The 14,611-nt window shown below is 34.8% G+C and overlaps 2 protein-coding genes across 2 annotated transcripts; one reads left to right on the top strand and one right to left on the bottom strand.

Annotated features, from left to right (window-relative positions):
• The first annotated feature begins 119 nt into the window (after positions 1-119).
• On the top strand, positions 120-524 carry LOC144441139 (late histone H2A.3, gonadal). The gene has a single exon (XM_078130673.1). The coding sequence runs from the start codon at positions 120-122 to the stop codon at positions 522-524; it is 405 nt and encodes a 134-aa protein (XP_077986799.1).
• Positions 525-2,891: 2,367 nt separating this feature from the next.
• LOC144440681 (phosphatidylinositol 4-phosphate 5-kinase-like protein 1) lies at positions 2,892-10,470 on the bottom strand. Its single transcript, XM_078130066.1, has 8 exons — positions 10,338-10,470; positions 9,645-9,710; positions 8,971-9,131; positions 7,806-7,965; positions 7,031-7,086; positions 5,575-5,687; positions 4,773-4,935; positions 2,892-4,271 (listed from the first exon to the last, which is right to left on the bottom strand). The coding sequence occupies exons 2-8, from the start codon at positions 9,702-9,704 to the stop codon at positions 3,611-3,613; spliced, it is 1,374 nt and encodes a 457-aa protein (XP_077986192.1). The 5' UTR covers positions 9,705-9,710; positions 10,338-10,470; the 3' UTR covers positions 2,892-3,610.
• Between the last annotated feature and the right edge of the window lie 4,141 nt (positions 10,471-14,611).

Raw genomic sequence — 14,611 nt, 5'->3', positions numbered from 1 at the left:
AGCTGGGATCCTGCTTGGCGGCAAAGTTGAGAATAAAACCCCTCTGACGACACACCCTGCCATACATTGCAACTGAAGTTTCAACATCAGCATCCACGTTATCAACGCTATAAAACACCATGTCTGGACGCGGCAAAGGCGGAAAATCAAAAGCAAAGGCAAAATCTCGTTCTAGCCGTGCAGGGCTGCAATTCCCCGTCGGAAGAGTGCACCGTTTTCTGAGAAAAGGCAACTACGCTCAGCGAGTTGGTGCAGGTGCCCCAGTCTACTTGGCTGCCGTTCTTGAGTACTTGGCCGCTGAAATCCTAGAGTTGGCAGGCAACGCTGCCCGTGACAACAAGAAGACCAGAATCATCCCACGTCACTTGCAGTTGGCTGTCCGTAATGACGAAGAATTGAACAAGCTCCTTGGCGGTGTCACCATTGCCCAGGGTGGTGTATTGCCAAACATCCAAGCCGTGCTCTTGCCAAAGAAATCTGGCGCTGGCAAAGGCAAGAAGGGTTCCCAGTCTCTCGAATACTAAACTCGGTGGTGCCACCCACACAAACCAAACGGCCCTTTTCAGGGCCACCACATCCTCCAAAAAGAGAACTACCATAACCACTATCCTATCTGTTTTTTTATACCATGAGGTTATCCACCCTGTGCATAACCACGGCCCATGGCCATAGTGATTTCGAAATTCAAAGATGACGTGTCATTTCCGAATAAACATATGACATTGTAGCAATATACGTGTAACTACACTGTTTGCTACACCATGTTATATATTACCGTGCCATTAGCCCTGTAAACTGTTAAGTTGGTTAGTCCAGCCAAGACTTGCTTATTAGTTGGTTGCTTGTTATAATGCAAGTATGACGTATAACTTCATTTACACTTCCATGTTGTTAGTTACTTATCATTGGAGAGTCTCCTCTGGCTTAATACCATATTACACATCTACACAACAACTCCACACACTGTATGGACCATATTTGTGTATGTACAACAGCCACAGATGTCTTCCGATTTATTCAATACAATTCAACATGACACTACACTTGCTTGTATTTGTCTCAAATACTTGTATACAAATATAGTACATTTGCATTCCATATCATACCTTTAATATGAAAGTACGGTACCTGGAGAATCCATTGTACCCTGGTAATACTTATTAATTACTGACTTATCAATGTTTTCCTGACAGTATACACAGCCTGCATACTTATGCCCATTTTATTCACCAGTACTATATACTATAAAATGTGCATAACATTCACTATTTATATGCTATGACCATACATAACAATCTTCACATGTAACATGACTTTGACATGTGTATGATAAGGTCAGGCATGATTCATGTACCTGTACATAATTCTCTTTTTCACTTCATTAAAACCTTTAAAAAATGATGTTGTTTGGTTGGTCAGCAATAACCGATATTTTTCATATTCTAGATAATGAAAATTAGCATAAAAAATAATAATGTAAATGTACTTGGATAGAGTATGTCTAAAACACTTGAATATATTTGCATTCTATATAATTTAAAATACTATAAATAAAGTTGTAAACAAACAACAATGAGTTATTGAGTTGGAACATGTACGTCAGCCGGAAATTATTTTCAGGAATGCATTCCATTTAAAAATACTTTAAGTATAAAAGTTGTGATATTAAGTTGTGTAAAACCACAATGAGACATTAAGGTCTGAGTGAATTATTATCAGGTGTAATGAATGCTGGTAGCGTATTTTAATTAATATGCTTGAAACAATTGATCTATCATCAATTCATACACCTGTGTGTACAAATTTGTCATTCTCATCACGTTTAAAGCATAACGTGTCTGTGGGACATCTCTATAACAATCATGTACACGAAAGTGTGTTATATCATAGACACTACACGTTTAGAGTCTATGGTTATATACAATGCAATGTCTAAAAATTGTTTCTGGTCAGCTCGAGCATCACTTAAATACCCTTGCATCGGTCTTTTTTTTTCATGGTTGTCCAGCCCATGCAGTCTGCAGATCCGGGGGAGAAACAAAAAAATAACCTCCCTAGCCAATCATGAACAAGCAAATGAGAACTGCCCCACATACACACTTACAAGTACTAAAAAAAAAGAACAAAAACTGCCATAAATAGTAGACTGAGTGACAGGTTTGTTAAGAATACAAAAAAAATCGCGTCATTGTCCCATTTTAGACAACCTGTTCTGACCAAAAACAATAATTTTTTTTGACCTAACCTTTAGTGGGACCAAAGTTCTTGCTCAGTTGTAGTTAGGTTATTTAAAATGCATATTATTGAGATGTTTCAAAGTGAATGTTTTCTGAATGTAAATAAAAATGACAATCACAGACCCTGTTTTGTTTGACAAAATGTAGAAAATATTGCAAGTGATCTCTGTCTCTTGAAGGTGCAATAGTATAACCAATTTCCCTAAAATCAAAGAATTGGATCAAAATAGTTAATATACAATAATTATATACATACATTTTTAAAATATGTAAAAAAAGAAAGAAATATTCTTTGAGGCATCTTTGAGTTCTGTTTGCTCAGCTGTAACTAAAACTAGATTTAAAAGTTCATCAAAATGTCAAAAATAAATTTATTAGAAATTGTGCAATGACAAAAAAAACCACTGCACTTGTTGAATCTACACTAGCTGCAACGGGCTTGTATTTTGAAACTTTTGTTAGATAATATGATTTATTTGTAATAGGAATTATTTATATATACTAATATTTATATTTAATATTTATTTATCACACACCCTGCACAGTATTCAATCATGTGGATAAACAAATTTGTGTAGCTGTACACATAGTATGGTGCAATATATCCAATCAAATTGATTTTTGGGTCCGTAACCAAAAATCAGCACCCGATGAATCAAGATTTCAACTTATTACTATACTATAGACCTTTAATAGAAATGTACAATGTCTAATTTTACTCTGGTAATTGAGCCTTTGGTTTACTAAGATAGATAGACACAAACTAAAAATATTGTCGCAACATGTTGATACCATTGGTTTAATTAATTATAGTCTCAGTAGGGAGGCATGGAAGAGTTTCCATGAACTTGCCTCAGTGTACTCCTTTGGGAATTTTACGCTATTTTCACAGGGTGATTACAATCACACAACAGAGGAACCGCTACCACCCACTTGTGTAATCTGCCACATTGAAGAACAACAGATTTAGTTTGCGCCTATCTTACAAAACCAAATGCTGGATTACCAGAGTTGTAACAATTGTCAGTGGATATATTTGGGGTTGTCTGATCCAAAACATAATATCACAGTTATGGCTAGTTACATACTACATAGTACCGTTAGTTGATTTTAACCATAAGAACTGTTAGTACAGTTAAGAGGTGGAGATCTTGAATCTTTCCAGTGTTATGCTATTCAGAGTAAAACTAACCATCTAATTGTGTTGCTTTGCATACATGATAGACAATAACGGCCAAAAAAGATATGCAAAGATTTGATTTTGACCGGGTTCCTACAAAAATTGTTTTGGGAACTAACTTATTCAGAGTTTTTTGCAGTGAAATTCCAATCTTTCAGCATAATTCAGATACAAAAGTCCTGGAATTATACACTTATTCCGAGTGTTCTTCCATAAAATTCCTGAATCTTCCAGCATATGCCACGGGTGCTACTGTTGAAAATGAAGTACATGGGAATCTAAATGCCTTATAGACATGTTCCAGTTTCTTCTTCATCTTGTACTGAGTGAAAATATCAATAATGCCTAGAAAATACCTTTCCTCCTCACCATCAATGACATGCAAAGCATTTTCAATATCTGGCAGCAGTCTCTGATTTCTCTCTTTTACTTTATCAAAGTCAACAATTTGGTTTGAGGTAGTTTCATTTGTGTCTTCTTCTGATGCAGATGAAATTTTTGGAGTTCCTGGTATCATACCAGGTAGGACGGTATCTGTGTTTATAGCACTGCTGAATAGTTTCTTTGCCGATCGCGAGTTCCTACTATCACCATCTGCCTTTGGTAAATCGGAGTTCACATCAACACTTGAGGGAGTTGTACATCCTCCAGGTCTCACCCCGTTTCGCGACTCTCCACTTTGACCTGCTTGTTGTGTGTCAGACTCTCTCTTTGTCTCAATTTCTTCACAACCCTGAGAGTCACTATCACCTGACTCTCTAATCTGTAGTTTATCGTTAGCTAATGCCAAGCGATTTTGTTCCTTGCACTTTTCGCATAACACACCAAAGGCCGATGTCTTCAATGGGACCGACCTGTATTATATATACAGAAAGAAAATTATTAATTTAATAGATAATATATGATTAATGAATGAAATTTAGTGTCACTCATCACAGCAATATAGACTTTGAACGTCTTAGATGCAAAGTAGTCCAAGGTGAAAGTTTGGTTACCTAACTTCAGTTTGAGCACTGTTGAGAAGACATTTGTTGGCCAAAAACATGTATAATGAGTTGGTTTAATTCTAAGATAAGACAGGTAGGGTTGGGAAAACCATTCTTTTAGTGGACCGGTAAACTAATTAAACATATTACCTAGGTTCATTTTCCAGACATGAACCAATATCAGGACAAGGATGATACACTTTTAGGGTTATGAATTTTGCCCTATAATCAAAGCATTTAAATTAAGTTATGGTGACAGAGTCTGCCACAATCCATAAGTTGCTTAAAATCAGTTTACAAAATATACACATCTTGTCTAAACAGAGTGTAAAGTGTCAAACTATGCCTTCATAATTTTGATGAGCTTACTTTTGAAGTCGAAGTACGATGTCTGCAAATTTATCCTCTTCTCGCCGTTCAGTGTAATGTATATGTTGTCTACCAAGCAGCAAACTGTAATCCATCACTCCTATCTCTGCTAGAAAGTTGGTGTCATGTTGTATCTGAGTTAAAAACCACTCTCTCTGAGACCCTGGAATTAGAAAAGTTGATTTTCCTAAACATACCCAAAAGTTTTGTATCTTTGAAAGACAGACAATTGATTGATTCTCGGATTCATTACAGCAGTCTTGACAGTATGATTCAGTTATTGATGGCACTAACATAGTCTTTGTGGCCTGGGTATGAAATTTTGCAGTGAACCAAGGTTGAATGGCAGGAGGGCTTGAACCTTAGGAGGGTCTGTTTTCTGTTAAATTTAGTGTACAACGTGATACACACTATAACATTGAGAAGCAAACAAACCCTGAGGCATAATGCATGTTACAAGGTAATGCAGAAAGATGTTGATAACTGAGACAGGTGTTTCTGATTTTTTGGTACCAACAATTATATAATGTCATATTTTCTATTGGCATGGCTTAATATCTACCGGTCGCGAGATATGATTCACCATATTCTAATAGTTGAAATAATATAAGCATCTCTCAATACTAAAAGTAAAATACCGAGAACAAATATAGTACCCCATTAAGTATAGAGCAGATTAGTACCTTGTACACTGCATATGGTAAAATTTTATTACAGCTGATAACATGGAATCTTGAGAAGGCTATTTTTTTAATAGGAATTTAACAATAATATTTTAAAACTCAGCTTATTGTATACTTACCAATGTTTATAGTTGTTCCTTTCAGATTGTTGTCTTTCAAGATTGTTATGATCTGACTGCCTTCTGGTTCTGGTTCAGTGTATCGACTAGCATGACAACCTTTCAAATCATACCTGGAAAGACGATGGAAGACAAAAATTAGCACCAAAATCTCACTGCAGAAATTGAACACAAAAATAGAATTTGTGTGTAGGCTTTTGTGAGAAACAGCATTTATGTTGTGTTACAACTTACTGTGGTATTAATTAGCATTAACTTCATCTTTCTTTGCATACATGGGTCTGATCCAAAATTTTTCAATTAGAACAAAATGAATTATGCTAATTCTGAGTACCTGAAATAGAATGTTACTGCGCACATCATACAAATAATGAACTTTCGATTTTTATAATAATAATAATAATAATAATAATAATAATAATCTTTATTCCCAGTAGTATAAGTAGTATAAGTATTACATAAAGAATTACAACACATACAGTCATTGTAAATATTCACCATGGGAAAGGAGACGAAAAATAGTTGTTTCCACAACTAGTCGAGTCCGACCCCTTTTATAATGTTAAAGATTACTAAAACTCTGGGCCTGCTGATCATACGATATAAAGAGAAAGAGAATATACTATACATGGTTTTCAAAAAACAGATTTCTTGGTTGCCAAAAAACCCTCCACTCCACATGCTTCACATGCATTACTATTAGGTGCCTGTGAGAATAAGTAAACTTTCTTGTTCTATTTTGACTGATACATGGAATGCAAATTTGAAAGTATCATTGTAATTATACAATGTATTCTGGTTATCACTTAAAACACAAGTTAACATGACTACACAAAAAGAACCAAACCACAACAATATTGTATGAAAACAAACCATGTATGTCTGTATACCAGCTACACCCCATCAGTGAATTTTCTCTGAGATGACAGAACCCCATGACACATGAGTACAAGTGTGATATTCTCAGGGTATTTGTACAAGTGCTTGCAGCGTGAGTGACACTGAAAGTGCAGCAGAAGAGACCACAAGCATGAACTCAAATGCTCTTGAGTACCCACTGCAGGAATTCTGTTATTATTACATTATGTTCATCTGAAACTGCAAATTTCCATAAAAATCATACTGTGCGATCATACGATTTTTGTGTACATACTTGTATGCAATCATGTTTTTTGGGGGATTGCGATGCAATGCAAATATCACTAGTATGTGCACATCAGTGGAAGTAATCACTGGTGCATATATGTAATAATACATGTTTGTCTGCTGGCACGACAAAAGTAAATTTGGAAGCATACGTGAGGTAGCACACTGCCATAACATGGGTAGTGACTTATGACCATGGCCAAAACCTGATTAACTGAGAGAGATGGCTAGTCTAAGATTTGCTATGTGTTTACTGTACATTATTAATTCTTGTAAATAATAGATGTAAAACAGTTTATTTTGCACTCACCTTTCAAAGATTCTCTCATCAGGAAAGAAAACACTCTGCATGACAGTAAAATATCTCTGGCAATTGGAAAGAGATTGATAAAGATTCATTTGTTAGATTATTAGACAGTAGTGGTCTTAACTGTTGTGTGTTTTGAATGTTTAATCTTTAAATTTGACTACCTTACCATCACTGTTGTTATCTTTGCAAAAACACAACAAAAAAACACCACTAATATTTCGTTGCTGCTCAAGGTTGCTGTTATCTGTGATGATCAGTATGTTTTAGATTACAGCTTTAGCTTAACATCTATAGAATGACGCCAAAGAAATTTCAACACACACACACACATGTATACAAATACATACATACATACATACATACATACATACATACATACATGTATACAAATACATACATACATACATACATACATATACATACATACATGCATACAAATACATACATACATACATACATACATACATACATACATACAAATACATACACACACACATACATACATACATACATGTATACAAATACATACATACATACATACATACATACATACATACATGTATACAAATACATACATACATACATACATACATACATACATACATACATACAGGCATGTTGTACACACACACACACACACACACACATTTACTACACCTTTAGCACTACTGAACCTAAGTAGTTTATCAGTTGCTCTAAACATGATATATAATGGGCTAATAACTGGTAATCTAGGAACATCCATACTTTTGTTAAAAGTACATAAGAAACTCACTGGTTTATGTCCCTCTACGTGTATATAGTGCAGCCCAAGAATCTTCACCATAAGTGAATGTGGATATTTCTCAAAATGATGTAAATATTGCTTCAGTATTGAACGGAAAAATGTAATGTCGTCTGGTTTCTCTGTCTTAATCATTAACATCTTGTTGTTACTGAAAACAAAGGAAACATATACTATGCATTATTTCGGTTATCATAAAGACAAAAGATTGTATAGTTTGGCCACTAGGGATGCTGTTCAGAGACAACATTGGACTCAAAGTGAGGACCATGACAATTGAGTATTGTAGACCTTTTTTTTTAATCGTCAGTATCCAGTTTTTGCAACAAAAAATTTGTAGCATTCTCACCAGTCAAAGCATTCTACTATCTTATCCTGCCACATAACTTTAGCCAGAAGTTTCCTAATGTGGGGCGACACTTCTGCAAGGTGGGTAAATATGGCATATCTTAATTTGAATAATTTAATATAGTACAAATCATCTTTTACTAAACATTGTACATTTGCCAGTTACCTCTATTTCCCCCCAACTAGTAATTACTTGTTTACAAATAATACCCCCTTAAGAAAATTAATTAGATCATTTACATGATGTATGTTTGTGTTGATGTATCATAATCCAATCACATGAACACCCCCCCCCCCCATAATTTACCTCCTCCCCTTTGGGTCAATAATATATGTATGCTGTTCATTTTAGGCTTACAGATATCCATGACTTCAATCTTATGACTTCCAATGATATGCTCATAATAATAATAATGATAATAATACTAATAAGCAAATTTAAATGCGCCTGTCCTCTGAAGAGCTCTTGGCGCAGACACAGAACTATTAATAAAACATAAGAATACAGAAAAACAATTGAAAACATAGGAAGGATGTAGAGAGAAGTGTGCAAGTGAGTGAGATTTAAGATTGAAATAGGTGAGTTTTAAAGGCAGAGCTGAACGAGGACTTAGAGTGAGTGTGTCGAAGACTGTGGGGAAGACTGTTCCAAACTGAAGGAGCAGTGTAAGCAAAGGAACGCTCGCCAATTTTCTTTGTGAAAAATGGTTTCTTTAGGATGCGGGAGTCAGAAGAAGACCTAAGTTGTTGATGGGGAGCATAAAGATGAAGCATAAGACATAAGCATAAGATAAAAGCCCTCACTTACCATAGAAAAAATGACATTCCACTTTTGGAGTTGCTTAAGAATTCTAGATATGGAAGACCCTGTGATGGAACCATGGAAGACCTGTAACTTTCTTCATCCAAATTAATCAGCTGCCTCAACTTGGTAAACACCTTGGGTGCATAACTACGAAACTGAAATTTCTGTAAAGACATAATACAGTTGTGTGTTTACTTATTTTCTTCAACACTAGCAATAGCATATTCTCACTTATCTGAACTCTTGCGAAAAACACATCTCCAACACACTAAACTTAATCTGAATTAATTAAAATCCTAACTGAATCAATTCAGAATTGGTTGGGAACAGTGGAATTGACTTTATAGTCTCATGATTTCAGACTTTACACACATCGCATGGGAAACCTTTAAAGTTGGTGTTGTATTACCAAGTAGTAGCCTAACCCAGTGTTTTTATTAAGGGTGGTAAGCAGGTAAAATCTACCCGAGTTCCCCTGTCCCTTTACAAGGGTTCCCCACCAAAATTATGGTTCAGTGTATTGGAAATTATGCCACTTTCCCCCTTTCCGTTACCGGGGTTCCCCAACCTTAGCAAAAACACTGATACACCCGATAACATTCAATATCATACCAGTTGTTCACAGTGCCATTAATTTTGCACTTAGACATTGTAAACTTGCTGTCTTTATTATTTACCTTACTGTTTTCATAGGTATCATGACATACATCAACAGCAGCGAAATCTTCACCCGTCATTTCAGTCTGTGTCAAAAACAGAGAACAAAGTTAAATAACAAAAGGGACAGACAATAGAGCAAAATTTAGGACCCTTGATAACCCAAAGTCAATGTTAAATCTGAGATGACACTTTCTATTGTGGATCAAATGGATAATTTCTTTGTCCATACATGTAAAACATAAGAAGTGACGGCTAAATAAAGTAGGAATTGTGTCAGAAAATTGATTCATGTAAAACTAAACTGCATTAGTGACAAGGCACTTGTTACTTGTACTGCCCTCTGAATGAAAACTCTCTCAAAGATTCATTTCACAAACAGATAGTACTCTGTATATCCCATAATTCTCTCTGCTTTCTAAGCTCAGGCATAAGCTCCTTTAACAGATTAAGGCTTGTAGAATCACCAGTCAGTGAGCAAAGATTGCAATGATACAATTTTAACATTAGTTTGAATTTGGAAACTTGTTTTCATTATATCATGAAGGAACTCTCTCATATCAACTAACGAGAAATTTTGCACCTATGCCAAGTTAGTATACAGTTATACCTTAAACTAAAGGGGAACGCCACTCCTGGATATTGACTTCTATTTTCTGAAGTGGCATTCCTCTTCGCAGCATTAGATAAAGCCAAACTGAGAGTTACATCACCTTAGCATTGACTTCACTAACTTCAGCTTTCTTGAAACTTTCTTGAAGTCCAAATTTTATACAGGATGTAAGTAAATAACGTGGATGGTTTAAATCAATTTCTTCAACTCCCCGTCGACCCCATTTCCGTCGTAAGTCTGCAACAGCCCGTGCAAAATGTCCATGTTTCCTCTTCCCATCTCCTGGATTGGGTGTAGGTCCATTTTCAGATTTTGCCTGTTCTTGAGAAAGTTCTAACTCTTCTTGCTGCTGCTGCTGCTGCTGAAATAAAAAAAGATGTTAAAAATGTAGCCTACTTTTCAAAATCATCCAAATGAACCTACTGGTAAAAGTAATACAAGTTCTCTGAACCCCACGACATGCAAGTGTAAGCGTGGCATCCTTTGAGTATTTACATGAGTGCTTGCGATTTTATCAGCCCTAGTTTCACAAGCACAGTATGACTGGAAATGCCCCTTTGGACCTACAGACATTCATATGGCACAGGGTTCTGGATTTCATACATGTATGTAATGTTGATCTGAACAATTTTCCTTAAAATCATATCACGAGATCGCATGATTTTGCATACAAGGAATGATTGTGCACTCATTTGCATATATTTTGCATATATCATGTTTAGTTTAGTTCAGTTAGGGATTAGATATCCAGAGATAATGGCATCCCATCAGAATCTGGTGCAGAAGTGTTGATCAATGTTATTCTTGAATTCGAAAGTACAACATAGTCCGGCAATGAGTTCCACTCAGTAACAATACGAACAGGAAAACAATTCTTTCGCGTATTCAATCGTGCATGTTGTTTCCGGAGTTTTGCAGTGTGTCCCCTCGTAGAAGTGTATGTAGATTTCTCTAGTGGAACCGAACATTTGTCGATGTTGTTGATTATTTTAAATACTTGCAGCATGTCCCCTCGTATACGACGTGTTTTGAGTGTAGTTAACTGTAATGTTGCTAGTCTGTCCGTGTATGGTTTGCCTTGACATTCAGTGATGACCTTGGTGACTCGCCTTTATACTTTCTCAAGTGTTGCAATGTCTTTCTGTATGTATGTAATAATGTTTATGGTATTGCACTGTACATGTATTGCAAAGATCACTAATATATGCTAATCTCTGGTACATATGTAATAATTATGGTATTTGTCATGTGTGGAAATTATGTGAATGTGCTAGCCAACAAAAGGCAAGGCATTTCATGGATATTCAATGTGCATTTGTTCTTTATTCATGAATATCAGTGCTGGGTTCAACCATTCAATATTTATGAGGCTAACCCCATGAGACAAAATGCATGACTGCTAATAATAAGGGCTACCACTAAACAATATAAGGCCAATAATTTTCACTTCATATTTGTGATGTAAAATCATAAAATTACTGTCTTCAACCCAATGTTTACAACAAAGGCCTTTATTTACTGGAGTGGCATTCCCCTTTATAGTTGATATACAATAATATGTTGATTCTTAATTAAGAAACCAGTCACAAACCTATCTGATTAAAATTGTATTGTGACGTTGGAATACAGCTAGATTGCTTTATCTGCCTCTATTTCTTTTGCATATACCGGGGTATTATCATTTGTTTTTTTATTTTGTTGTTCCAGGAGTGAGTACCTTTCAAAACTAAAAAACCACACAAATATAATTTTAACTGTGTTTTGGATTTCCTTTCCTGCATTTCAAACTTGATACAATGCAACAACGACTTATTATCATTTGTTTTTTTATTTTGTTGTTCCAAGAGTGAGTGCCTTTCAAAACTAAAAAACCACACAAACAAAATTTTAACTGTGTTTTGGATTTCCTTTCCTGCATTTCAAACTTGATACAACAACAACATAGTCTGTTAAACTAAATACCATACATTTGATAAACTACTGACTATGATCAGAGATCCATTCCCAATTGTACTGTGGGAACGAGCTAGGTTTCTCGCTCCTGGAACAACAAAATCGAAGAAAAAAATTACCATACAATGGAAGTACATGTATGTGCAATAGAGCTGTATTCCTACATGTGCTTAACAACCGTTGCTAGGCGTATTTGCATATCGCGCAAGATCTGCTACAAGACATTAAAAATCCCTTATTGAGCTGTATTCAGTACATCACATTGGTTAAACAGTAACATGGAAAATGGAAGAATCAATAGTAGCAGCTACATGTAGTAGCCTTTAACAACGTGACAGAACTTAAGCAGTTAGTATTTCAAGTACAGCTCGGCATGTAGGGACATGTTGCTGTATTTAACTGAGCTCTTCACACAAATACCTGACAAACACCTATTGTCTGATTTTCTAATTTAGGAAGTACACAAACAGAAGTTTTATTTGTCCATGAGTGAACCTATGGCTGACCAAACACTTTTATTGTTTTATTTGGAGATAGAATAGAAAGGGCTGCACTGCTCTGATTTCTCATGGCTCCAAACAAAATCATAGGAAATTACTAGTACTTAAATCGACACAAGGTGTGCTTATTTTTTTTTTTAAATATTAATTTTTGTTGTTGCATATTTAAATGGTATTTGCAGTACTATTAATCATCAATTCTGATTGACTGAACTCAAACCCAGTAGTAAAGTATGAGTTATATAAATGATCCAATAACATGCAAAAATGTTGAGAAAATCCCTAGTACTATGTAGTCTGGATGGCAACATGGTATCAATTCGTAAAAAATATCTTGGGATTCGATGAAGGATAGTACTAGGAAGAGAGATCTTTAGATTCAATGAAGGCTCAGTAGTGGTACTTGACTACCAACTAATATGCAATGAACTTTTAACAAGACCAGAAGGTAATAATTGTAATGTTATAGAAGATATATAACACATTGACTTTCAAAGTGGCCATATGGATGATGATTGGGTATTTATTTTGGATTTTTTAATTTATAAAACAATTTTACTGATCATGGCATCCTACTTTTTAATTTTTTTAATAAATCAATCTGAAACAGCATAGACCAAGTCTGTGTTTGCTAATCAATACATTGTATGTACAATTACAAACATTTCACAAATATCAATTGATTGAGTTACAATCAAGGACTTGGCATGTGTTGTTTTACACTGATGTTTCAAGTAAGATGCCATGGTAAAATTGATTTATAAATTAAAAATCACAAATAAATATCCAATCCTCATATCCATATGGTCACTTCAAATTATTCTAATTGAGCTTGTTACTTTTAATTTGAAATCAATATAAATATTTTATTTGTTTAAAGTTGAATTTGACTCAACTTGACAGAAACAAGTAATGTCAGATTCAATTTGTCTCAAGTAACAAAGTGCATAAAAGAATGGACTTCATTTTTAAAATTTACTATGATTTTCACATTTGTTACTTTGGTGGTGGGGTGGGTCTATGCAGGGTAATATACCAAGAAAATATAATGCAAATGATAAAGTATAGAAAGACTAATCCTTCTTTTAGAAATATGCATAAAAATCTTCATTTCTGAATTATGGAGAAAATAGCTTCAATCATCTTTACGATTCAGAAAGAAAATTTATATTTTACACCTTATATAATAATTTGTCAACAATACATCTACAAACAGCGAATTATATTTTTTAATGAAGTACAACGTAGCAAATAAATTGGTTATTGAAAGTATGGCTGACATCAAATTACAATTTAACATCAAATCTTTACTTTGAAATTTTACATTTCATGGAAAATAAAAGTAGGTGATTACAAAATACAAATATAACCCTCGCCCATCCTAAATAGTTATAAAGATTTCAATATATCCAAATATATATATCGTGGCCACAAATAATGAGGCTGGTACATTCTTGGAAATCACGTCTCATATATGTTACAGTTTTTTCCTTGATTTTTTTTTTCAGTTGTTGGCATGGAATCCCTACTGCTTTGCACACCATGATTGTATACTTTGGTAATAATAAGTTCCTTTCGTTACCATGGATTCCAAACTGTCCTGTTAAGTAGGTCGTTTTTTTCCTTTTCATGTACATTGTATACTGTACTACAGCACACATAAAAAGAAAAATAACCTACCCTATAGAGTCAACTATGAATGAAAATGAATTTCAAAGCTCTCCTGGGATGTTCTACAATACACAAAATGTCTTTTGAAGAAAGTGAAATTCACTGTATAACCCCTGGCCACAATGTAGCTTTCTAAAGTTATTCCTTGGTGAAAATTGTAATTACTACCGTAACAACAGTGTCTCGATGAAAACAAAGCTTGCTCAAAATTTCATGAATCTAATGGGAAATGTTGATGCTATACAATTTA

This window comes from Glandiceps talaboti, chromosome 10 (assembly GCF_964340395.1).
Source record: "Glandiceps talaboti chromosome 10, keGlaTala1.1, whole genome shotgun sequence".
Lineage (NCBI taxonomy): Eukaryota > Metazoa > Hemichordata > Enteropneusta > Spengelidae > Glandiceps > Glandiceps talaboti.
Note: the sequence above shows the minus strand (reverse complement) of the source record. Positions and strands in the feature narration are given on the sequence as shown.